This window comes from Neovison vison, chromosome 5 (assembly GCF_020171115.1).
Source record: "Neovison vison isolate M4711 chromosome 5, ASM_NN_V1, whole genome shotgun sequence".
NCBI lineage: Eukaryota > Metazoa > Chordata > Mammalia > Carnivora > Mustelidae > Neogale > Neogale vison.
Genome location: NC_058095.1, coordinates 25,723,344 through 25,747,150, shown reverse-complemented (window position 1 = coordinate 25,747,150; position 23,807 = coordinate 25,723,344). Strand labels below are relative to the sequence as shown.

General features: G+C 47.0%; 2 protein-coding genes across 2 annotated transcripts in view; both read right to left on the bottom strand.

Moving 5' to 3' along the window:
• Positions 1-62: 62 nt before the first annotated feature.
• On the bottom strand, positions 63-3,768 carry LOC122906349 (Rab interacting lysosomal protein). The gene is made up of 8 exons (XM_044248179.1): positions 3,491-3,768; positions 3,324-3,417; positions 3,133-3,239; positions 2,787-3,020; positions 2,407-2,534; positions 1,903-2,025; positions 838-921; positions 63-565 (listed from the first exon to the last, which is right to left on the bottom strand). Exons 1-8 carry the CDS (start codon positions 3,716-3,718, stop codon positions 421-423), a joined length of 1,143 nt encoding a protein of 380 aa, XP_044104114.1. The 5' UTR covers positions 3,719-3,768; the 3' UTR covers positions 63-420.
• Positions 3,769-4,520: 752 nt separating this feature from the next.
• Positions 4,521-23,807, bottom strand: part of PRPF8 (pre-mRNA processing factor 8) — a 36,001-nt gene continuing 16,714 nt past the window's right edge. Inside the window, exons 25-43 of the mRNA XM_044248176.1 lie at positions 16,190-16,437; positions 15,786-15,965; positions 15,454-15,589; positions 15,171-15,340; positions 14,901-15,030; positions 14,639-14,785; positions 14,302-14,462; positions 13,809-14,000; positions 13,119-13,356; positions 12,854-12,982; positions 10,648-10,761; positions 10,393-10,566; positions 9,893-10,086; positions 8,878-9,117; positions 8,636-8,777; positions 5,520-5,660; positions 5,239-5,378; positions 4,936-5,138; positions 4,521-4,855 (exon numbers count right to left, since the gene is read on the bottom strand). Of these exons, the coding sequence (XP_044104111.1) occupies positions 4,701-4,855; positions 4,936-5,138; positions 5,239-5,378; positions 5,520-5,660; positions 8,636-8,777; positions 8,878-9,117; positions 9,893-10,086; positions 10,393-10,566; positions 10,648-10,761; positions 12,854-12,982; positions 13,119-13,356; positions 13,809-14,000; positions 14,302-14,462; positions 14,639-14,785; positions 14,901-15,030; positions 15,171-15,340; positions 15,454-15,589; positions 15,786-15,965; positions 16,190-16,437 (3,234 nt within the window). The 3' untranslated portion in view covers positions 4,521-4,700. The remainder of the gene's footprint in view (positions 4,856-4,935; positions 5,139-5,238; positions 5,379-5,519; positions 5,661-8,635; positions 8,778-8,877; positions 9,118-9,892; positions 10,087-10,392; positions 10,567-10,647; positions 10,762-12,853; positions 12,983-13,118; positions 13,357-13,808; positions 14,001-14,301; positions 14,463-14,638; positions 14,786-14,900; positions 15,031-15,170; positions 15,341-15,453; positions 15,590-15,785; positions 15,966-16,189; positions 16,438-23,807) is intronic.

The following is a 23,807-nucleotide window of genomic DNA, read 5'->3' as shown; positions in this document are numbered from 1 at the left end:
GCAGGTCCAGCCTGCCCCCCAGGCGGGGGCAGACTGCTAATACACAGGCTTGGAGCCATTTCTGGGTATCATGGGCAGCTGCTTTATTACATTGCCTTAGGCCACTCTCACAAACCCTTGGGAGGTAGGTAGTCAGCTCTCCATTATATGGATGGGAAAACTGAGACTCCAGAAGGAAGCAATTTTATCTGACCCCTGAGGCTTGGCACAGAGATACAGGAAAGGAAAGTAGGCTGAGCTCTTCATCATGACCTAGCTCAGGCCAGGACTGGGAAAGAGCCTGGGGAGGGCTGAAAAGAACAGAGCCCTGTCCTCATCTGAGGCCACACACCCACCCATAGCCAGATTCCAAAGTCAGTTCTCTGGGGCAGCTGAGACTGCCCCAGGCAAAGATGTTCATCGGGTGCAGAGCAGAGCCAGTCAGGAATTGAGGACTGTGGGGCTGCCCCCAGGCTCCAAGTGGGGTTGCTGTGGGGCCTCCTCTTCTCCCCCTAGCTCACTGGGAGTCATGCTGCTGGTCTGGGTTTCGGGGGCCTCTGTTTCACTCTGATAGGACAGGCCAAAGCTGGGGAGAGAACCAAGAGGTATTTTGAGCTTGGATACTAGACAGGTCAAGGCTACGGGCTCGGGGAGTGGTGAGGAAAGAGGATACAATAGGAAGAAAGGGCAGCCCGAAGTACTGAGGAGGGGAAGGGGCCAGGGTCAATGGAGGGAGGGGCGTACTTAGAGCTCAGGACAGCAGGATGAATGTCAGTGGAGCAGGAAAGGGGAGAAGAACAAAGGTGGGGCCCCTCCTTCACCCCCACAACCTTTTCCCTTCCTCTTCCCACAACATACAAACTTTGTATTCTGGACTCAGTGGGTGCAGGGTGGGCTCCCTTATCACTGGAGAGCAGGAGCCATGAGCTGTCTTCATCGTCACTGAGTCAGAGAAGAGGAGAGAGGAGATATGGGGGTCATTCATGAAGGCCCTGGGGGACCATGGGAATCCAGCTATGTCCAGTCTTCTGCACAGTACCCAGAAACAGCCAAGGGAGAACAGAGTGACTACGAGACCCTCAAGCCTGGAGAGAAGGAGGTGCTAGGGAGATGAAGGAAGACATCTTGAGGCTTTAATTTGATAGCCTCATAGCAGGTCCTGATGTGGCTGTTACATTCTTTTTTTTTTTTTTTTTTTTAATATTTTATTTATTTGACAGACAGAGATCACCAGAAGGCAGACAGAGGGAGGGGAGGGGAAGCAGGCTTCCCGCTGAGCAGAAAGCCGGACGTGGGGCTTGATCCCAGGACCCTGAGATCATGACCTGAACTGAAGGCAGAGGCCTTAACCCACTGAGCCACACAGGTGCCCCCCCCTTTTTTAAAAGATTTTATTTATTTGACAGACAGAGATCACAAGTAGGCAGAGAAGCTGGCAGAGAGAGAGGAGGAAGCATGCTCCCCGCTGAGCAGAGAGCCCGATGCGGGACTCCATCCCAGGACCCTGGGATCATGACCTGAGCTGAAGGCAGAGGCTTTAACCCACTGAGCCACCCAGGCACCCCTGTAATTACATTCTTAACCCCCTGAGAATAAGTAGATCCAGCCAAGAGAGGAAACTGAAAAACTAAGGTGGAGAAGCAGCATTACCAGATTTCTTCAGCAGGAGATACATAGTGAGCGTGGCAAGTGCGATCCAGATAGAAGGGTGGCAGGCTGGACAGCAGGCTCAGGGGTGATCAGGCCAGGTTAATAGGTTTAAGAAGTGACTAGGCTAGGTGACAGGTTCAGGGAGGAATGAGGCTAAGGTAGTAGGCTCAAGGGATGATCAGGCTGGGTTAGAGCACGACCCGGCTGGGTCATCAGGCTTGGCACAAAGAGCAAGGGAGGACTGGCTCAGTGGGAATGGAGGCAGGGACTTACCTGCTCTCTGCCTCCTCTGGGATCCCTAACATCTTGGCCTTGATCTTCTTCCGCTGCTTCTTGACAGCCACCTTCATGGCCTCAACCAGAAGCCCAGGGACCCGGTGGTCTGCGAGCAGCTCCCTACAGAGGAGGGAAAAGGGCAGGGTAAGCCCTGGGAATGCCAACCATTGCTCTCATCCCAAGTGCCTGTGCGTGTTGTTCCCCTTTTTGAAACACTCTACCTTGCTAACACCCCTCATAGGTAGCTTAGATGTTGCCCCCTCCTAGGAATCTTTCTTTGACCACTGCTGTAACTTTTTGTACTACCTCCTCCCCCATTTGGAAGAAGTTCTAGGAAGACAGGAGCTGTGTGATTCATGTCCTCTCAGTGTCCAGCACAGTGCCTGGCACATGTCATTGTGGATAGATCAGTGAACCAAAGAATGAAGCTGGGGACCTGAGGCCCAGCAATGGGTGTGAGTGCGACCCCTGAACTTCCCAGCCCCTGCCCACCGCCCTCACCGCTGGAAGTAGGCCAACTCCTCCTTCAGTAGGAACACATTGGCTTTGAGCTCATTCCGCTCCTGAAGGATCTGCTCGAGCTCCTCTCGACTGAAGCTGCACTGTCCTGCCTTGGAGGGGTGGCCTGGCTGCTGCAGGAAGGGCAGGCTTGGTCAGTGGGGGCCTCTACCGGCGCTCCCCTCCACCCCACCATCACAGAGCAAGTGACGGGCACCGAGACTTGGAGGCGAAGGCGCTGCAACAGATGACAGCTGAGCGTGGGAGCAGATGCCGGCCACTCGTGTGCCGCCTTCCGCTTTCCGGGTGGACCTGCTACGCAGCACAGAAAACCCGAGTGCCCACCAAGTACCGGACCTGTGAGTACGGTGATGGGCACTCACCGGGTCCTCAGGGTTCCCCGGGGCTCCTGCGTCGGCGGTGGCCCGCTCGGGCTCCTGCCTCTGCTCGTACCCGGAGCCCCCGGTCCGATCCTGCGTCAGCTCCACGGCCCCCTGGCTCTGCAGTTCCCGCTCCCTCTCACGGTCCCTCGCGGCGTGCAGCTGAGTCTGTACCGCGGCCAGCTTGTGCCGCAGCTCCGCGTTCACCAGTAGGAGGCGCTGCAGCTGCTCCTGCAGCTGGAGGCAGAGCAAAAGAGGAAGTGGGCGGGGCGTCGACGGATGGGCTAGGGAGCGCCCCGCTTCACGCCCTTCGCCACGCCCCACGCCCTTCGCCCCGCCCCGCCCTCACCGCTTCGGTCTCCTGGCTGCGCCGCTGCAGGTCTCGGTTGTGCGCGCGGAGCTCGTCCCGCTGGCGGTCGGTCACTTCCTTGAGCTGCCTCAGGAGAGCACGCTCCTCTGAGGAAGGGGCGTTCTTAGTCGCGGCCTGGGGAGGAGGCCCTGAGCCGGCCCGCCCCGCCCGTTGGCGGTGCCCGCACTCACCCTGTGGCCCGGAGCGCAGCTCTCTGTGGAGGCGCTCGTTCTCCTCCCGCAGCCGCCGCAGCTCTGCTTCGGCCTGCTGCGCGGACACCTGCAGCTGGGGAGGCCAGGCGGTGAGGGCTGGACTCCCACCAGCCCTGCGGGGGGCCAGGGGAAAGTCGGTGACTCACTGAGTCTGGGTCCGGCCCCACCGCAGCCTTTTCCAGGAGCTCCAGCGCCCGCACCACGAGCGGCACTAGCCTGGCCGCCGCCTCCGGCCCGAAGCGGCGCGCCAGCTCCTTCAGCTCAGTGCCCAGGGCCCCCGCTAGATGGTACACGAGCTCCGCGGCCGTCCCTGACCCCGCGGCCACCCGAGGCCCGCAGCTGTGCACCCCAGGCACCGCCTTCCTGGGCTCCATGTTCCCTGAAAGTTAAGGGCTGCGACAACCCCCGCCCCCTCCAACCCTCACTGGGGCAGGAAAAAGCCGAACAGTTTCCGGCCCAGGAAGCAGTTTAGGGCAGTAGAGGGCGGGGAAGAAGCGACAGAGGAGGAGCAATTAAGAGAAAAGGCTTGGGGAAAGAGGTAGTGCACTGGGCCCCCTGGGCCCTGCCCTGTTCAAGTCCTCAAGGTCACAGGAAGCTGGACTGCCTACTTCCAGCCAGGCGTCCAAGAGCTGAGGCACAGGGCTCTAAGTGGTCAGTTTTGTCAATCCCTCCCCACAGGCCCAGTCCAGGCCCCACCCCTGAGTCTGGAGTCATGAGGCCCAACTTGGCTGCCAAGTACTATAGGCAAGAGGTGAGGTAGGAGGGATGTCATTGGCCTCAGCCAGAGACATCCATCTACCCAGCCACGCACCTGTTTTCCCAACCACCAGTGACACAAAGCTTAAGAGGCTAGGCTGGGCACCACAACTGCCAGGGAAAAAACTACAAGCTTCCAGACTCAGAAAATGGGAGCAGCCACTCCAAAGGATGTTGAAAGGAGTGATAGTTTACAAATATTTTGAAGGGAAGTTGGTAAATGTGATCAATGCAGTAAGGGTATGAAAACCCACCCCCACCTCAGTTCCCTGAATCTAAGGGATACGTGGTCTACAGCCCCTGATTAGGGGCCTTCTACCCCTTTAAGGCTGAGGCCAGCTGTGAACAAGTCCAGCTTCTTCCATCTTTACAGTCAGAATTTGGGCTCAGGGACAAAACCCCCTCACAAAACTCCAAAAGTCCTATTTATACAAAATTTATTACTATATTTTGCTCAGGACTACAAGCCACCAGAAATCAATAATACAAGAAGCACAAATAGGGGGAAAAGGGACCAAGCTGCTGAATGTCACCAGCTTCTCATTGGGGGTAAAAGGCTCCAGTCTTTGGGACGTCTGAAGCAGGGGGAGGTGAAGACAACTAGGCATAGAGGTCCTCTCGGTCTGCAGAGTAGACCTCGCCCTCTTGCAGGAGTGCGAAGTTGAGGAAGTGGGAAGGCCTGTGCACCTCGTGGTAGAACTCTTTAGGATTTGCCAGCTGCAGCTCATACTTCATGTTGGGATCATGCCGGACACCTTGTGGAAGAAGGAAAGGGCCACTGTTAACCAGGTGCGTTGCCTCACCTAGCCTGAATACCCTGTGCTCCCCAACTTACCCATAAAGTTGTAGTTCCATGAGGACTGGGCAGGAACCATAAAAAAGCCAAGGAAACGGTCTGACAGCAGCATCTGGACCCTTTCATAATGTGAGGGTAGATAGCCCTTGGGATTGTTGCCCTTGTCTGTGTTCTGGCGGCCCCATTCATAGCCACTGGGGGTCAGCTTATAGGCGGTCAGTGTGCAGGAGCCTGGTGTGAAGCTGAAAGAGGGATGAGGACAGAGTCAGAGCTCAGGCTACCATTTCAGGCCCTGTGCTGCAATGCCCGCCCTGCCATACTTCAACGGGGCCCAAAGCCTACCTGCAGGTGATAATAATGGTCTTTTCACCATCCCAAGATGGGTTGTCAGCCATGATCTTAGCATGGGTAGTGACATCCTGGGGTGACAGCTGGGGGGATTCATTGGGCTGAGTGTGGATCCATCCTAAGGGTTCCATCTCCTATAGGCAAAGAGAGGTAAAAAGCTATTTGGAGCCCTATCCCATCGGCAGTAAGCAATCACTTCTGTAAAAGTAACATAGCTGCCTTCCCTCCACCACTCTGACAGAAGAAAGCCTCCATTCTTCTACACCTATACTGACCTTGAGGTACTCATGCTGGGGCAGCTGGCCAGGCAGGTGCACGGTCTGGTGAGTGCCCCACTGTGGTACCATTACGATGCAGCGGATCTCCTTCACCTGGGGGTTATCTGGTGGGCTCACTCCATACAGGTATCCTGCAATCTAGAAACAAGGGGATCAAGAACCAAAATGATTCTTAGTACCACTCTAAGACTCTGGGCTGTTAGACCTGTGTTTCGTTCCCTTCCCCAAGAACAAAGAATAGGTCAAAATGTGGTCAGAATTACCTGGGGTGCTTATTCAAATGTAAACATGGACCTCATCTCAGACATACCATATCAGAATCTCAAGTGGGGTCCAGGAATCTGCATAGTATAATCTATATAGTATCCGTAAATAAATGACCCAACACACAGCTCATGAATTTTCACAAGCTAAATACATCTTTAAATCTACCACTAAGTGGTATTTTATTTTTTTACCTTTTAAATCTTTTTTTAAGGATTGTTATTTATTTACAGAGAGAGAGAGAGAGAGATCACAAGTAGGCAGACTGGCAGGCAGAGGGGTAAACAGGCTTCCCACCGAGCAGCGAGCCCAATGCAGGGCTCAATCCCAGGACCCTGAGACCATGACCTGAGCCAAAGGCAGAGGCTTAACCCTCTGAGCCACCCAGGCACCCCTCCACTAAGTGGTATTTTAAATTTTACACTGCCATCAACAAAGTAAAAGAACCTGTGTTCCTATAAAATCACACATACAGAATATGAACAATCTTTTCAAATTCACCAACCTGAGGCCACAAATTGGTTTTATTCAATATGAATTACCTGATTATTTGTAAAGCTGGGCACCCTTTAACCAACTGAGCCACCCAGGCGCCCCGGGATTGTCATTTTTACTATACATCCTGAAGTGACTGCCAGGCTTTGGATTACCAGAAACTTGAATAAGAATCTAAGAAAATGCAAGCACACTCATTTGACTGACAAAGCTGATTCCTGAAGTCTTTTCATAGTTTTAAGGAGAAAGGAAGGAGAAGAGGTGATGTGGAGTATATTTCCTTCTGGGAAAGTGGTCCCGGTGAGCAGACCTCCCAGTGGCGAGGGCGTGGCGAGGATGTGGCGACTGCTTTCTAGGACCTCAGCTATATGGAGCAGCCTCTCCCCCTGCCCATCCCCATGGCTTCACACATGCTTGGTTCTTCAGTTTTTAACTGTATTTTGAGAATTGTGTTATAAATAATTTATCCCCCAAATTAAAAATGTTTTTCTTTTAGTTTAAAAAAAAAAAAAAAAAAAAAGCTGGGCACCTTTTCATTTGCCATCTGTTGCTCCGTTTCTGAACTACCTTCAGATTTTTTTTTCTTAAAATTTTATTTATTGTCAGAGAGACAGTGCACACACAAGCAAGGGGAGCAGCAGGCAGAGGGAGAAACAGACTGCCCCCTGAGCAAGGAGCCCCATGCAGAACTTGATCCCAAGACCCTGGGATCGTGACCTGAGCTGACAGCAAATGCTTAACCGACTGAGCCACCCAAGCATCCCTACCTTCAAATTCCTTGCCTAGTCTACAGTTATGTTTTTATTTATTTTCAAGATTTTATTTGAGACAGACAGGCAGCATACAAGCCAGGGGGTGAGGGAGAAGCAGACTCCCCACTGAGCAGGGAACCCCACACAGGGCTCCATCTTAAGACTCTGGGATCATCACCTGAACTGAAGTCAGATGCTTACCCGAGTGAGCCATCTTCTGTAATTCCCTATTCTAGTTTCTAATCCATCTTATTTTAGAATTATGCAAATATTTTCTTCCTGTTTTTAGTATGTCTTTGTCAAACACAAGTTATTACTTTTAATTATGGCTCTGGGTTTTACATCTTAAGAACGCTATCCCCGGGATGCCTGGGTGGCTTAATTGGTTAAGACGCAACCTTTGGCTCAGGTCATGATCCTGGGGTACTAGGATCAAGTCCCACATTGTGCTCCTTGCTTGGCAGGGAGCCTGCTTCTCTTTCCGCCTCTGCCTGCTTGTGTGCTGACAAATAAATAGACAAAATCTTTAAAAGGAAAAAAAAAAAAGAACACTATCCCAACACTAAGGTAATCAGTACTTTCTTCCAATACTCTACAGCTTAGTATTTTACATGCAGATCTTTACATGCATTTTTTTTTTCATGTTGTGAACCAGGGGTCTGATTGTTTCAGTATCATGCAGCATCCTTAATCCTATAGATCTGATACATATTTATTTTTTTATTTTATTTTTTAAAAGATTTTATTTATTTTACAGACAGAGATCACAAGTAGGCAGAGAAGCAGGCAGAGAGGAGGAAGCAGACTGCCTGCTGAGCAGAGAGCCTGATGTGGGGCTTGATCACAGGACGCCGGGATCATGACCCGAGCCGAAGGCAGAGGCTTTAACCCACTGAGCCACCCAGGCGCCCCCTGATACATACTTATTATATCCACATGAATCTGTTTCTGATTATTTGCTATCCTCTTCCAATAACTTTTGGGCCAGTACATAATTTTTGTAATTGCCATAGCTTTATGATGCTTTAAGATTTGATGAGAGCCAAAACATTTCCTGCTATTTCGTTTTGTTTTATTTTAAAGATTTTCTTTATTTAGGGGCGCCTGGGTGGTTCAGTCGTTAAGTGTCTGTCTTCTGCTCAGGTCACAATTCTGGGGTCCTGGAATCAAGCCACACACTGGGCTCCCTGCCTGGTGGGGAGCCTGCTTTTCCCTCTTCCACTTCCCCTGCTTGTGTCTCCGGTCTCACTTTATCTCTGTCAAATAAATAAAATCTTGAAGAAAAAAAGAAAAAAAAAAGGTTGTATTTATTTGAGAGAGAAACAGGGAGAGTGAGAGAGAGAGAACACAAGTAGGATGACGGGCAGAGGGAGCAACAGATTCTCCTCTGAGCAGGGAGTCCAACACGAGGCTTAATCCCAGGAACTCAGGGATCATGACCCAAGCTGAAGGCAGATGCCCAACTGAGCCACCCAGGTGCCCCTCAGCCATTCTTATATATATATATTTATTGATCCACGAATCCTGAAACCTGCACCTTAAGTTCTAGGCAATCTCAGGTGAGTTTTGGGCACAGACTATCTCCTAGTTGAGGACACTTACCTGGGCCCGAAGGTCAGATATGCAGATAAACTTCTTAAGCACATTTTTGGGAAGGATATAGGTATAACCGGTCTCCTTGATGTCATCAGATGAAACATAAATATGATTGGTCCTCAGGTGAAGGTTGGCAGCAGAGATGGCTCTAAAAATGGTGGGGAATGTTAGCATTTCTCTGGCTAGCACCACAGGTATTATCAGTGGGCACTGCCATCCCTAACCCCTCCCATCCCTTATAGTAGTACCTAACCCTCCATTCAGTCTTGGAGGAGAAAGTCTGGGTCTCATAGTTGCTGGTGGTAGAAGTAATGATCTCATCGCCATGCTTGTTGACAGTACGAGTCTGTGTTGCTGTCAGCTGTGACTGTTCCTTGGTCTGCTTCTCAATCTCCGCTATCTGCTGCCGCTGCTGTGATGGTGCCGAGATCTCCATACCCAGGATGATGTCTCGAATTTCTGATTGTGTCAGCGATGCCACATTCACACTGTGGGGACAGCATTATTCACATCACAAGATCCCTTGCCTTCAGTCAATTATGTCCCAATGGCAAGAGTGTAACTTGGTAAGACAAGGGACCCCAGACCCTTACCCGAGACAATCCTCAAGTGGCATTCGTAAAGGAAATGTGACATCGAGATGTACTAATACTGATAAGATTTATCACAGCCCAGGATGGCTCTGTGCATGTACACCTTTCAGCCATGCTCAAACCTCATCAGTATCTAGACCTTCCTCTTTTCTTTGACAAAAAGTGCCCCAGTTTAACAGCACAATTCTTAAAATCAGAAACCCTTAGAACATGTTCTCAACCACAGCTAGTGTTGCCAGTCACCCTAGGTAAACCTGGAAATCTATGGACATTTTTATTTTTGGCTGCACAGTGAAAGGGAGGGGGAAGGAAGAGGTGTGTGTGTGTGTGTGTGTGTGTGTGTACGCGTGCGCACGTGCACACGCTATTAACAATGGTACCTGGGGATCCAGGATGTTAAAAATTCCTGTAATGTATGGACAGTAAAGAAATGCCTTGCTCAAAATGGCAACATGAGAAATACCCTAGAATCAGACTGAAGCCCCGAAACACAGACATTTTCTACATTATTTGAAGACACTGCCTACCTCTTTTCTACAGCATTCCCCAGGACAATTACTTGAGAAATTTCTGAACCTAAGTGTTCCCCAAATACCCAGAAACTACATACTGAACCATTCATTTCACTCTTTTAGGATCTTCCATCTGTCTCCCCAGCACCATTGCTTACTTGTTTTTCTTGCCATAATCAGCCAAGATGAGATCTTTTAGCTGCACCTCCACTTTGATCCACTCCTCGTCAGTCAGAGTGGGCCAGATGTGGTGTGGTTCTGTAATAGTAGTCTTGTCTGGCTTCAGGATCACCTTCGCCCGGTCATTGTTCACATGCAGGGCACGCAGAATCAGGATGAGACGGGAAAAAGCCTGAGAAGAGATATGGCAGCAATGGGGAAGGGAGGGGAGGTCAGCCACTAGATGTCTTCCCCCTTTCCTCGATTCTATCCTTTCAGGGAACCCAGAAATTGATTTCAACCTCTAAGATGCAGCCTTCCTCTCCTGTTCTCAGTCAACTTTTTATGTGGTACACAGAGTTGCTACCTCATCCACAAGCTGAAGATGTGAAAATGGCCTCATAGGGGTCCTGGGAAAAAGCTAAGGCAGGCACAGGATTGTCTCATGGCCCCAGACCCATCCTCTTAGAATGACCCTCTTTGTTGGGTGGTTTCCTACCGTGTAGGATGAGATAGTCTTGAGCCAGTCATCGTAGAGATTAAAGAGAACCATCTGGGGTTCAGTGGCTTTAAGGATGAGGTCCCCAAACTTTTCCACCTTGAGACAGGCCTGGAAAGGTAGCTGGAGCTCTGATCCCTTGATCACAATATTGGGAAAGTCCAGCAAGTGCACCTGAAACAAGATCAAGTCCAATATTAGAAACAGAGCCTGCAGGTCTCAGACCTTCTCTCTTCTACCTCAACCACCTCTCACCTCCAATGGGTCCAGCATGCCCTTCCTGGTGACAATGATCTGCTTGGGCTGCTCCTCCACTGGCAGAGATCGGATGAGGGCAGCCACTTCCTCAGCTGTCTTCCATTTAGCCAACTAAAAAGAAAGAGGGGAGGAAATGGAAAATGAGTTTCTACCATCCCAAAGTCAACTAAAACAAAAGCTCCTAGTCTTGAAATAATCACTCTATGGAGTGCCTGCGTGGCTCAGTTAAGTCTCTGCCTTCGGCTCAGGTCATGATCTCAGGGTCCTGGGATCAAATCCTGCATCAGGCTCTCTGCAGGGAGCCTGGTTTCCCGCTCCCGCCCCCGCCTGCTTCTCTACTTGTGATCTGTATCAAATAAATAAAATCTTAAAAAAACAAAAATCAATCTATGTTTCTGTTGCGCACTGCCAATGAATGCTGGGTACTTGGAAATGCAAAAAAAGTGTCAAATAGCCTCGCCCAAAAGGCTTTTCAACCTAGCTGGCCAAAAAACCTCATACAAGATATACCACGATGCAGTATTTAATTACATAATATATCACAGACAAAAGAGATTAAGGCTAAAGATCAAAAAAAAGCTACATAAAGAAACAGGAAGACTTTATTTAGAGAGAGCATGTATGCACACAAATGAGGGGAATGGCAGAGAGAAAGAGAATCTCAAGCCGACTCCACACTGAGTGCAGAGCTGGATGAGTATCTCACAATACTGAGATCACAACCCAAGCCGAAATCTAGAGTTGGACCCTTAACTGACTGAGCCACCCAGGCGCCCCACTCCATAAAGAAAAAGGTCTTAAGGAATGAGTAAGACTGGGGGTCTGGGTAGCTCAGTTGTTAAGCATCTGCCTTCAGCTCAGGTCATGATCCTTGGTCCTGGGATCGAGTCCCACATTGGGCTCCTTGCTCAGCAGGGAATCTGTTTCTCCCTCTCCCCCTGCCCATGCTCAGTCTCTCTCGCTGTCAAATAAATAAAATCTTAAAAAAAATAAAAAAGGAATAAATAAGACTGTGATTAACAGAGTACACGGAATTGAGTTCCTTCTATAAGGAAGATACAGAAGCAAAGCCACAGAAGTGGAAATGAACAACAGAGTTTGGGGACAATAGGACACTGGATTGTTTGCAAGAGCAAACAGGTGTTTTTAATTAATTAGAGATCACGGACGCATGGGGGAGGTGGACAGAAGGTGGCAGGGACCCTGACTCACCCGGGCACCATCCAGGATGGTGGGATCATGACCTGAGCTGAAGGGAGATGCTCAACCAACTTAGCCACCCAAGTGCCCAGGAAATAGGTTTTAAAGGAAGAGAAACCATAGTTGGACAGTTTATAACCCAGCCAGGTATCAAGTGTCTAGAAAACCAAAGAAGAGTTAATTCACCAGGGTGCCTGGCAGCTCAGTGGGTTAATAAAGCCTCTGCCTTCGGCTCAGGTCATGATCCCAGGGTCCTGGGATTGAGCCCCACATTGGGCTCTCTACTCAACAGGGAGCCTGCTTCCCTTCTTCTCTCTTTGCCTGCCTCTCTGCTTACTTATGATCTCTGTCTGTCAAATAAATAAATAAAATCTTTAAAAAGAAGAGTTAATTCACCAAGAAGGGGCTACCAAAGGCTTAGAGGTAGAAATTTGGTAAAAAGTGATGTTTTAAGAATATTTGTTCCCTTTAGAAAGATGACTTTTGGGGGCTGCCTGGGTGGCTCAGTGGGTTAAGCCTCTACCTTCGGCTCAGGTCATGATCTCAGGGTCCTGGGATCGAGCCCCACATGGGGTGGGGGTGTCTCTGCTCAGCAGGGAGCCTGCTTCCCCCCTTCTCTCTCTCTGTCTGCCTCTCTGCCTACCTGTGAGCTCTCTCTCTCTCTGTGTCAAATAAATAAATAAAATTTAAAAAAAAAAAAAAAAAGAAAGATGACTTTTGGTAGCCTTGTTTAAGACAGGTTAAAGATAGGAGAGTCAAGAAACAGAGACCAACTGTAGGTAGTGAAGGACCTCACACACTGCTAGGCCTCCTAAAGAATACTTCCCAAGTAATTCAGAGAAAAGGTTCAAATGAGATACCTTAAGTCTCTCAAACAGAAACAGAAAGATGCCGCTCTACCTCTACCGTCTCTCACATCCCCCCCAAAAGAAAAAGGGGTAGTAGAAGGCAGAAAAAGGGGTAGAGAAACGTTTACAACTTCTCTGTCCTTTAACTGGCTCACCTGCCCCAAACGCTTCTGTCCAGCCCACACAGACGTGTGGATTATCTTGAGGAAGAGCTGCCCTGTGCGTGGATTGAAGATGAAGATGGCCCCATTGATGGGTTTGGTGGTCAAGTTCCCTTCAAAGGTCTAAAGAATGATTACATCAATTAGCACTATCTAGACACAATCATTGTGCCTTCACCCCAAATGTACACATTTGCCTTAGCACCCTCCCACAGGCATATATAGAGCCCCACATCCCTACCTGGCTTCTAATTCTCACCTTGTGGATAGTCACTCTGTAGACATTAGTGTCATCCACAAACCAGATGATCTGGTTGGAGAAGAGCTCACCATAATTCTGAGAGGACAGATAGGGCTCAGTGGGCTCAGATGAATAGAGCTGCAGCCCCTTGCGGATCCGTTCACGTAACACGTACAAGGCAGGGTTTGCCTTCATGATCTTGGCCATGGCCTGCTGTATGAGAGGCTTGCTGCCTGGGAACCAGTTTCCGTAGGCACTATTGAGAAAAGCAGAGTGAAGACCAGACTGGCAGCCTCAGGGACAAGGCAAAATGAAACTCCAGAGAAAGAAAAGACTGCTGGCCAGGCGGATAAGGGTCTGTTCATGGACACTAAAACACACACATATATGCTCAAGTGTGCCAGCAGGCACCCCAAGAGGCCCCATACTTTAATGTGCATGTGTTGTGCTCGCTTCGGCAGCACATATACTAATGTGCATGTGTTTTTTAGTTTGCCAAGGTGACACTTTCTTTTTCTAGTCAAGCTTTCTGGGTCACTGACATTTTCTTTGCTCCCTGACCTCTGTCGTGCAACTTTCAGTGATCTCAAAATCTTGAGTTCAAGCCCCATGTGGCCATAATTTACTTAAAAATTTTTTCATTAATTAAATTAAAAAATAAAGTATGCAGCTGACAGAATATAGACATGCTTCTGAGCACCAACTTACCTGTGCAGATTGTATGCCAGGTCAATGGCAATGAGCACACCAGTGGGCGAAGGGTAAATACTCATGTTGTCTGTGGTGTAGTCCAGGAACTTGGCCCGGGCGTAGCGTTCAATGTCATGGGAATCATAGTCCCCCCAGCGCAACTGGATATCAATCCAATACTTCTGAGTGGTGGTACTATCCATCACATCCCTGTGGGCAGAAAGAGGTCAGGAATCCACGCTTCCAAGAAGCCACCAATATCATCAATGAACCACATGAACTCTCAGTCACTACACCTAATTATCAAAATTCCCAATCCCTTTGCCTGTTCCAATCAGCAAGCCCCTCACCCAGAGAATCAGGAGAACTTTAAGGGTGCTGATAGGATCCAGGGATGGCACTGTACCCAAGTTAGAAAGAAAAGCAGGCAGGGATAATTCCTGAAGTAGCACAGGTAGAACAGTCAAACCAAGCTTCCTGAATGCCTAGGGCTTGGTTACAAAGCACTTACTTAGAGTCTGCTAGCAATGAGGGCCGAGACACGTTCCACTTATAGGAGGCAAAGAGCAGGATATCTGCACAGGAAGAATTCATTTTATAGGACTTCCGTGGGTGAATTGTCTCCTTTTGCACTGTCTCAATTTCTAGTGCATCCAGTTCCTGATCGAACACCTGGAGGCAAAGGCGGAAAGGTTATGACTGCTTACGGAAGCCCACCAGGAATGAGGGCTTGCGGAATTTCAGATGATGCAAGTCTCATCCTCAGTGCTGCCAGGGTGGACTTCCCCTACCCAAGAATGAGCTGACCTGACTTCTGGTGGTCCCCTCCCCGCTCAATTCTGGCTCACCTGACACAAGTCCATCACAATGCTCTCATGGATCTTCTGCCATAAGTGAGCCCGGAAAATCTGGATAAGAGAGATCTTCAGTGTGGGGATCTTGCCATGCATGAAGATACCCGTCAGGTCCAGCTGCACCTGAAAGCCTACATATACCTAACAAGAAAAAGAGAGACAGCAGAGGTCAAGAGACTGGTTCTTAGGAGTAATTAAGGAAGCAGAAACACCTGCTTTTAGCTTCCTCTCTCCCAGGTCTAGCAATCACACTCACGTTGGCTCGGTTGATGGTTGGGGACCACCAGAGGGTGAATCTACGATTGGGAATTTGGTTCAATCCTGATCGCTGAGCATTAGTTAGCTTCTTCCACTTCATAGACTCCTCAAAACCACTGGCCTTTTCCCTGCGAAGAAGGGGCCAGTTAAAGCGATGCCATCTCCCAGAACACTGCTCTCCAGTAAATACCAGAGAACTCAATAGAACATGAGAGTTGAGCTCAGAGGGCCGTGATAGGTTACTGTAAGGGAAGAAGAGAATCCTCACCAGAAAAGCCCTTCCCACGTAGGGAAGTAAGTGCCCTTGAAGAGTGTGTGTTCCAGAATACCTTCCACACCACCCAAGGCCTGAATCATGTCTGTACGGTAGTTGTTCAGGTTCCAGAGCTTCCCATCATGCCGCTGATGTGTCCACCAGAAAGGGTTCTGCTTCAAGACCTAGATGGCAAGGCAACTACCATCAAGTTTCTGAGTGCCTACTACCCCAGATTCCCTGCACGGTCATGGACTCTTTTAATTCAGGGAAAATTTCTATCATCCCCTCCATGTACCTGGTACTGCTTAAAGTCAGTTCGAACCCGCCAGCCCTTATCATATGCCAACGTGTGCCTGTCCTTCTGGAAGAGGGTGTTGATTCGGGGAATGCCACGATCCCATGAATCTTCTAAATCTTCTAAGGTCAGTCGTCTGTCAAAGAAAAAAGATCTAAGTCAAACATTTGTTGAAAAGAGTTTACCATTCCTCCCTGGCCAAACAGGTCAGATGTAGAATGTATTTGTCTCCATAAAAATATGGGCGTGCTCTGCTCCTGACCTCCATGCAAGGCTCAAAGATCACCCCTCCACACTTCTGACCAGACTCCCATACCTTCCTGGATGTGTACCTGTTCTGAGCAATGGCCTCTTGTCTCTTCAGTGCATACTCCGCCCAGACCCGCTGGGAATCAATGAACTCACTCTCCCACGGCTGTATGTAGCGATACAAGTTGGGAATTAGCTGGTCTTCTTCATGGCTCATTCCTGAACGAAAGTGTGTGATACCTACATCTGTCTGCTTGGACCACCTGTTTGGGGCACAACCAAGTTTTAGAAAAAATAAAAATAAAACTTAAAAGAAATATCCCCTTTCCTCAGAGGTCTAGCAAGATTTTCTTTCCCCCCCTTTTTAAAGAAGTTTTTTGCTTATTTAAGTCCTCTCCACACCCAACATGGGCTCATGACCCTGGAGAAGAAGAGTTCCATGCTGAGGTAGCCAGGTGCTCTAGCAGGATTTTCAACCAAGTCCTACCTGAGGTCAGACTGGGGGATGAGCACATGGCCCATTGAGAGCATGCCGAGTCCACCCAACTCCTTAGGGGTATAGAACACAACAGGAGGGAACCGACTAGGCATCTTGGAGTTGAGGCCAATCTTGATACGTGTTTGGATCTTGTTCTCACACTTCACTAGCAAGTCCAGGAGCTCCTGGGTGTTCACCACAGCCTCCCGAAAGTATGTCATAAGGCCTATAAGAGCTGTGTTCCACTTATTCACAATCTGAAAAAAGTGGGGAGAAAGTAAAGTGAGCTATGGGGGTGGTGGTGGTAGGGACTACTTGATCCAGCTAATAATATTCTGCCTAGTTCTCAAGGAAGATCTGAGCTCATCATTAGTAAAGTATATATAAATCAAAACTACAGGATACTATTTAACACCTATAATAATGGCTACTGACAAGTGGCAAGTGTTAAGACTGTGAAAAAAATGGAACACTCTAATACTGCTGGTGGGAATGTGAAATGGTACAATGGCTGAACCACCTGGCAGTTCCTCAAAAAGTTAAAGAGTTAGCATATAATCTAGCAATTCTACTACAAAGTATATACCCAAGAGAAATGAAAACTTATGTCCACACAAAAAAGCATACACAAATCTTCACAAGAGCATTATTCCTAACAGCCAAAAAGTGGAAGAAAACCACAAATGTCCATCAATTGACAAATGGATAAACAAAATGTGGTATATCCATATAAAAGAACATTATTTGCAAATGAAAAGGATTCAAGTACTGATACATGCTACAACACAGATAAATCTTTGAAACATGTTAGGTGAAAGAAATTAGACAGGAGTGCCTTGGTGGCTCAGTCCGTTAAGCATCTGACTCTTGGTTTCAGTTCAAGTAATGATCTCAGAGGCCTGAGATAGAGTGTCGGGCTCCATGCTCAGTGGGGAGCCTGAAGATTCTCTCTCCTGGTCTGCCCCTCAACCCCAATCACACACGAAAGCTCTCTCTTGCTCTAAAATAAATCTTAAAAAAAGGTGGGGGGGGGACACTAGCCAAGAGAGTCACATATTGCTCAATTCCACTTATATGAAATGTCCAGAACAGGCCAAATCATACACACAGAAAGTAGATTCATGGTTGCCAGGAGCTAGACATGGGGGGGAACAACAGGGAGTGAAGGACTGCTCATGAGAATAGTTTCTTCTTAGGGTGGTGAAAATGTTCTAGAATGCAAGAGTGGTAATGGTTGCACAATTTTATGAATATACTGAAAACCTCTGAATTGTGTATTTTTAAAGTATGAATTTAATCTGGAAAAAAATCAATTAAGGCAATATAAACACTCAAAAGCAAGTACGGTAAGTAATCCAGGGTGGATGGGGGAGAAAAAGGGATGAGAAAAACTACTAAAAATTAATAGAGGGAATGAAAACTAATGGGACCACAGAAATTGCCTTCCCATTATAAAGAACTACAAAACTAAGCAAAATACATAAAACAGTATCTTCAGACAACTGACAAATAGGCAACATAGACCATGACCCTTGAGAAAAAGGAACAAATGAAGTGAGCCCCACAAGTTCCCCAGCATCCTGCCTACTGGCAGTTTCCCAGCTGCACCACACACATGGAGGGGGAATGGAAACAAAGCCCAACAGTCTCACTGAATTGAAGAGACAGAGATTAGAATTCAGGAGGCCAAGGCAGCTAGAATCTGTCAGGCAGAAGTACTAGAGAGAAGCAAGTTCTCAGAAACATCTTTGGATCTTTCCATGAAGGGAATCCCTTTCCATGAAGGGACTCCCCCTCAAGCTTTTGGCTGAGTACCAACCTATATGCAGTAAAACTCCAACATCTAGAACACCAGAACTCTTAACTCTAGGAAACTGAGGGTTGCTGGAGTGGAGGTGGGCAGGGGGGTGAGGTAACTGGATGATGGGCATTAAGGATGGCACCGATGCAACATGGTTAAGTGAACTCTACACTTGAAACTAACGATGTATTATATGCTGGCTAACTGAATTTAAATGAGAATAATAAAAAAGAATGCCACAGATCAGAAAGCCGAACAAGTCCCAGAGATCATGAGGTTGCCAACAATTTGTGTTCCCACCAACCAGAGCAGAGAGACCTTGTAATACATGGGAATTGGGTAGAGCCCCAAGAAAGTTATCAACCTAGCAACAGAGGTTTGTTAGCCCAGAACAAAGGGTGCTATATATTTTCCACAACCAAGTTTAAAAGCCTTAAATGGATCAAACTAATCCACAAGTTACTGACATAACACAGCTCAATACTCTTTAAAAAAAAAGTTACAAAACCTATAAATAATGTAAAACTCAATGCATGTAAAACTCAAAATTTCTAACATGTAATAGAAAATTACCATTCATGCAAACAAAAAATTATCATCAGAAAAAACTCAATCAATAGAAACAGACCTAACAATAACACAAATAATGAAATTAGTAAGCAAGGACCTTAAAACAGCTACTTAACAAGCCTTATAATTATGCTTAAATATATTTTTTTAAAATGAATATAATATGGAGAGAAAAGATAATAAACACAAAGACAGAATGTCTAGAGATAAAAATTACAGTACCTGAAGTAAAAAAAAAAATACTCTGATGGAATCAGTAACACTAAAATTGCTTAAGTATGTAACAGCTTACATTAATAGAAATGAAGACAAAGGAGCGCCTGGGTAGCTCAATGGGTTAATCCTCTGTCTTCTGCTCGGGTCATGATCTCAGGGTCCTGGGACTGAGCCCCACATCAGGTTCTCTGCTCAGCAGGGAGCCTGTTCCCCCACCCCCCACCTGCCTCTCAGTCTGCTTGTGATCTCTCTCTGTGTCAAATAAATAAAATCTTAAAAAAAAAAAAAGACAAAATAAACACTTTTATAGACACACAAAAAGATACAGAATATAGACTGTATTCACTGCCAATAGACTGTTACTACAAGAAATGTTAAAGGAGGGGCACCTGGGTGGCTCAATCATTAAGTGTCCACCTTCAGCTCAGGTCATGATTCCAGGGTCCCTGTAATCGAGTACCATGTCAGGCTCGGAAGCTCAGTGGGAAGCTTGCTTCTCCCTTTCCCATTCCCCCTGCTTGTATTCCCAGTCTCGCATCTCTGTCAGATAAATAAAACCTAAAAAAGGGCGCCTGGGTGGCTCAGGGGGTTGGGCCGCTGCCTTCAGCTCGGGTCATGATCTCAGGATCGAGTCCTGCATCAGGCTCTCTGCTCAGCGGGGAGCCTGCTTCCCTCTCTCTCTGCCTGCCTCTCTACTTGTGATCTCTCTCTGTCAAATAAATAAATAAAATCTTAAAACAAAACAAAACAAAACCTAAAAAAAAAAAAAAAAAGTCTTTGTAGGGGCACTTAGGTGGCTCAGTCTGTTATGTGGCTGCCTTCAGCTCAGGTCATGATCCCAAGGTCCTGGGATTGAGCCCTGTGTTGGGCTCCTTGCTCAGCAAGGAGATTGCTTCTCCCCTCTCAACCTCTCTCTCTCAAATAGGTAAAATCTTTAAAAAAAACAAACAGCAGTGGTATCTATGTGTGTATCAGTTACAAAGTCCAGTTCTAACTCTCACGGTCTCTTTAGGTACATGACATAGCACTCCACGTGGCATACTCCCTTGGTCATCACCTGCATGCAGGCTCACTGCTCCCTGGACAAAATGCTTATCAGTTTGCGTTCTGCTATCAATGAAATGGCCCCCCATTCCCCTAAGCCTGCTAATATCTTGGATGAATCCTTGCTGGTTTTCCACCTGCAAGCCAACTACATTTTGTCCAACTTTCAGTTTTGTTCAACAAAATGTCTTGCCTTTTTATACAATTACAACCTAACTATTACAGGAGTAATTTTGTTTGTCTAAGTATTTTAAAGATTCCAGATTTCAAACTTCAGAACTTCTTCCATGCTCAAAAGCTAAATGTCAAGTGGCTTTACGCTAAAAGCTTGATGTTTTATTTATTTGAGAGAGCCCACACATGTGTGTAGGAGCACAAATGCGGGGGGGGGGGCGGCGGTGGGGCTGGTGAGGCAAGGGGCAGGGCAGCAGCACAGAGAGAAGAGAGACAAGCAAACTTCCTACTGAGTGTGGAGCCTGAGGCCGGCCTTGATCCCAGGACCCTGGGTTCATGACCTGAGCTGAAGTAGAACCATAACGGACTGAGCTACCCCGGCACCCCAAAGCTTGAATGTCTTTAATAAAGTGAACTGTGTCTCCAAACCCATTCCAAAAACAAAACAAAACCCCAAAATAAAAAAGATGGACAGGAAAGTGGAAATAAATAAATCCACAATTGTAGTTGGAGATTTCCAAGACTCTTCTCTCAGTAACTGATAGAAGCAGACAAAACAATCATTAAGGGGCGCCTGGGTGGCTCAGTGGGTTAAGCCGCTGCCTTCGGCTCAGGTCATGATCTCAGGGTCCTGGGATCGAGTCCCGCATTGGGCTCTCTGCTCAGCAGGGAGCCTGCTTCCCTCTCTCTCTCTGCCTGCCTCTCCATCTACTTGTGATTTCTCTCTGTCAAATAAATAAATAAAAAATCTTAAAAAAAAAAAAAAAAAAACAATCATTAAGGATATAGAAAGACTCGTTCAACACATTCAATCTGAGCTGACATTCATAAGACACAGTCCAACAGTAAGATTACAGAGTACATATGAGACAGTCAACAAGACAGACCTTATATGCTAGACCACAGAGCAAGTCTTAAGACATCTGGAAAAACGAAGATCATACAAGGTGTGTTTTGGAATTACACTAGCAACTAATAACAAAAATACCTGGAAAACCCTCAAATATGTTTAAATTAAATAGCATACTTCTAAATAACATATGGATGAAATAAAAACTCTCAAGGGGAATTAGAAAGTATTTTTAACTGAATGAAAATAAAGACACAACTTATCAAAATTTGAAAGATGCAGCTGAAGCAGTGCTTAGAGGAAAATTTACAGCACTGGATGCTTATATTTAAAAATATTCAAAAAGAAAGATTCAAAATTGATCTTCTAACCTTCACCTTAAACTAGAAAACTAAGCAATTCAAACGCAAAGTAAGCAAAGGAAAGATACTGTAAGAGCAGAAAACAGTGAAATAGAAAAGAGAAAAATAAAAATCAACGAAACCAAAGCTGGTTAAGAATAAGGGGGAAAAAAGGCAAACTACAAAATCCCAAATGATAATCCAAATGATAATAATCAAGACTTTAAGGTAAGGAGTATGACTAAAGTGCAAGATCACAATGGCTGGAGTTATCATAGAAATTAGCCTTGAGCAAATAGCAGTCTTCAGGTAAGCACGATAAGGAACTACAGAGCTCAACAGCCTTAATCAAATCACAAAATCTATACTGAGCATCTCGTTCATGCTTAAGATGAACCAACCAAGGCAAGAGATCTGCAGAAAGGATCTGGGGGTAAAGGCAAATAGACTTCAGTAGAACAACTGTGAGGCTTAGTGAGTTCTCTGACTATAGCTGGTCCTTGAACTGCCTGCCAGCTGTATGGTTTTTACCACCCAACATACCAGTTCTACTGCAATTACCCGGGCTTTATTCCTGGTGGCTAATGAGTATGAATTCCCAAGTACCACATTCCTTTAAGAAAAGCCAGAGCTGCTGGGGATTTAGGGAACCAGGAAAGAAAATGCCACTGAATGAGCGACCCCACAGGCTAGGTAACACTGTAGTAACTTTACACATTATGCTGTTAAGTCTTCAGAAAAGGAACAAATTGGGACGCCTGGGTGGCGCAGTTGGTTAAAACGACTGCCTCCGGCTCAGGGCATGATCCTGGAGTCCCGGGATCAAGTCCCACATCAGGCTCCCAGCTCCATGGGGAGTCTGCTTCTCCCTCTGACCTTCTCCTCGCTCATGCTCTCTCTCACTGTCTCTCTCTCTCAAATAAATAAAATAATAAAAAAAAAAAAAAAGAAAAGGAACAAATTTGGGGTGCCTGGGTGGCTTAGTCGCTTAAGCATCTGCCTTTGGCTCCGGTTATGATCCCAGGTCCTGGGACAGAGCCCAGTATTGGGTTCCCTGTTCAACGGGGAGTCTGCTTCTGCCTCTCCCTCTGCCTTTCCCCCTGCTCCTGCTCTCTCAAATAAATAGTTATTAAAAAAAAATAGGGGGGGGGGACAAATTCAACTTCCATAACTTGCCCAACATAGCACACGACCCACTTGGAAGGGGATGTAGAAAAATAAAAACTGATGTTAGGATGATAGGATTCTAGGTGTTTCCTTAGTTTTCTTAGTATCTAACAGTAATCCAAAAAACCTGGAACTCTGATACATCAGGTGGCAACTTTTTTTTTTCCACTTAAAAGTAAATGTATGGGGCGACTGGGTGGCTCAGTGGGTTAAAGCCTCTGCCTTTGGCTCAGGTGATGATCCCAGGGTCCTGGGACTGAGCTCCGAATAAGGTTCTCTGCGCAGCAGGGAGCCTGCTTCCTCGGACTGAGCTCCGCAAAGGGTTCTCTGCGCAGCAGGGAGCCTGCTTCCTCCTCTCTCTCTCTCTCTGCCTGCCTCTCTGCCTACTTGTGATCACTGTCTGTCAAATCAAATAAATAAATAAATAAATAAGCAAGCAAGCAACAGGGAGATGAATAGCCAGATAATAGTTATATGTCATAATACATTTGTCCAAACCCACAGAACACCACCAAGAGTGAACCGGAAGGTAAACTACAGCCTCTGGATGATTATGATGTGTTGGTGTAGGCTTATCCTTAGTAAAGAAGGTTCCACTCTGGTGAGTGGTGTTGATAATGGGAAGGCTGTCCATATGTGGGGGCAGGAGGTATAACAAGAAATCTGTCTCTTCCTCTCAATGTTATTTTAAACCTAAAATTGTCATAAAATTTTAAGTCTAAAAATAACTAACATGAAATAGAAGTCAAAACAAAACCCCCAAAGGAACACAAATACATCTACTGCCAGGCACAGATGTTCTCTTGAAGTAGGTCTAACTTATTCTTTCATTTTTTTTTTTTAAAGATCTTATTTATTTGACAGACAGAGATCACAAGCAGGCAGAGAGAGGGGGGAAGCAGGCTCCCCGCCAAGCAGAGAGCCCGATGCGGGGCTCGATCTCTGGACCGACATCATGACCCGAGACGAAGGCAGAGGCTTAACCCACTGAACCACCGAGGCGCCCCTATTTTTTCAGTTTTTTTTTTTTAAAGATTTTATTTATTTATTTGACAGAGAGAGATCACAAGTAGCAGAGAGGCAGGCAGAGAGAGAGGAGGAAGCAGGCTCCCTGCTGAGCAGAGAGCCCGATGCGGGACTCAATCCCAGGACCCTGAGATCATGACCTGAGCCGAAGGCAGCGTCTTAACCCACTGAGCCACCCAATCGCCCCTATTTTTTCATTTTTTAAAGATTTTTTTTTTAAAAATCACTATTTAGAGAGAGGACGCCTGGATGGCTCAGTCAGTTAAGCATCTGCCTTCGGTGCAGGTCATGATCCCAGGGTCATGGGATCAAGCCCCTCACTGGGTTCCCTGCTCTGCAGGGAGCCTGCTTCTCCCTCTCCCTCTGCCTGCCCCCCCGACTCTCAAATAAAATAAAATTTTATAAAAACAATATATTTAGGGGCATGTGGGTGGCTCA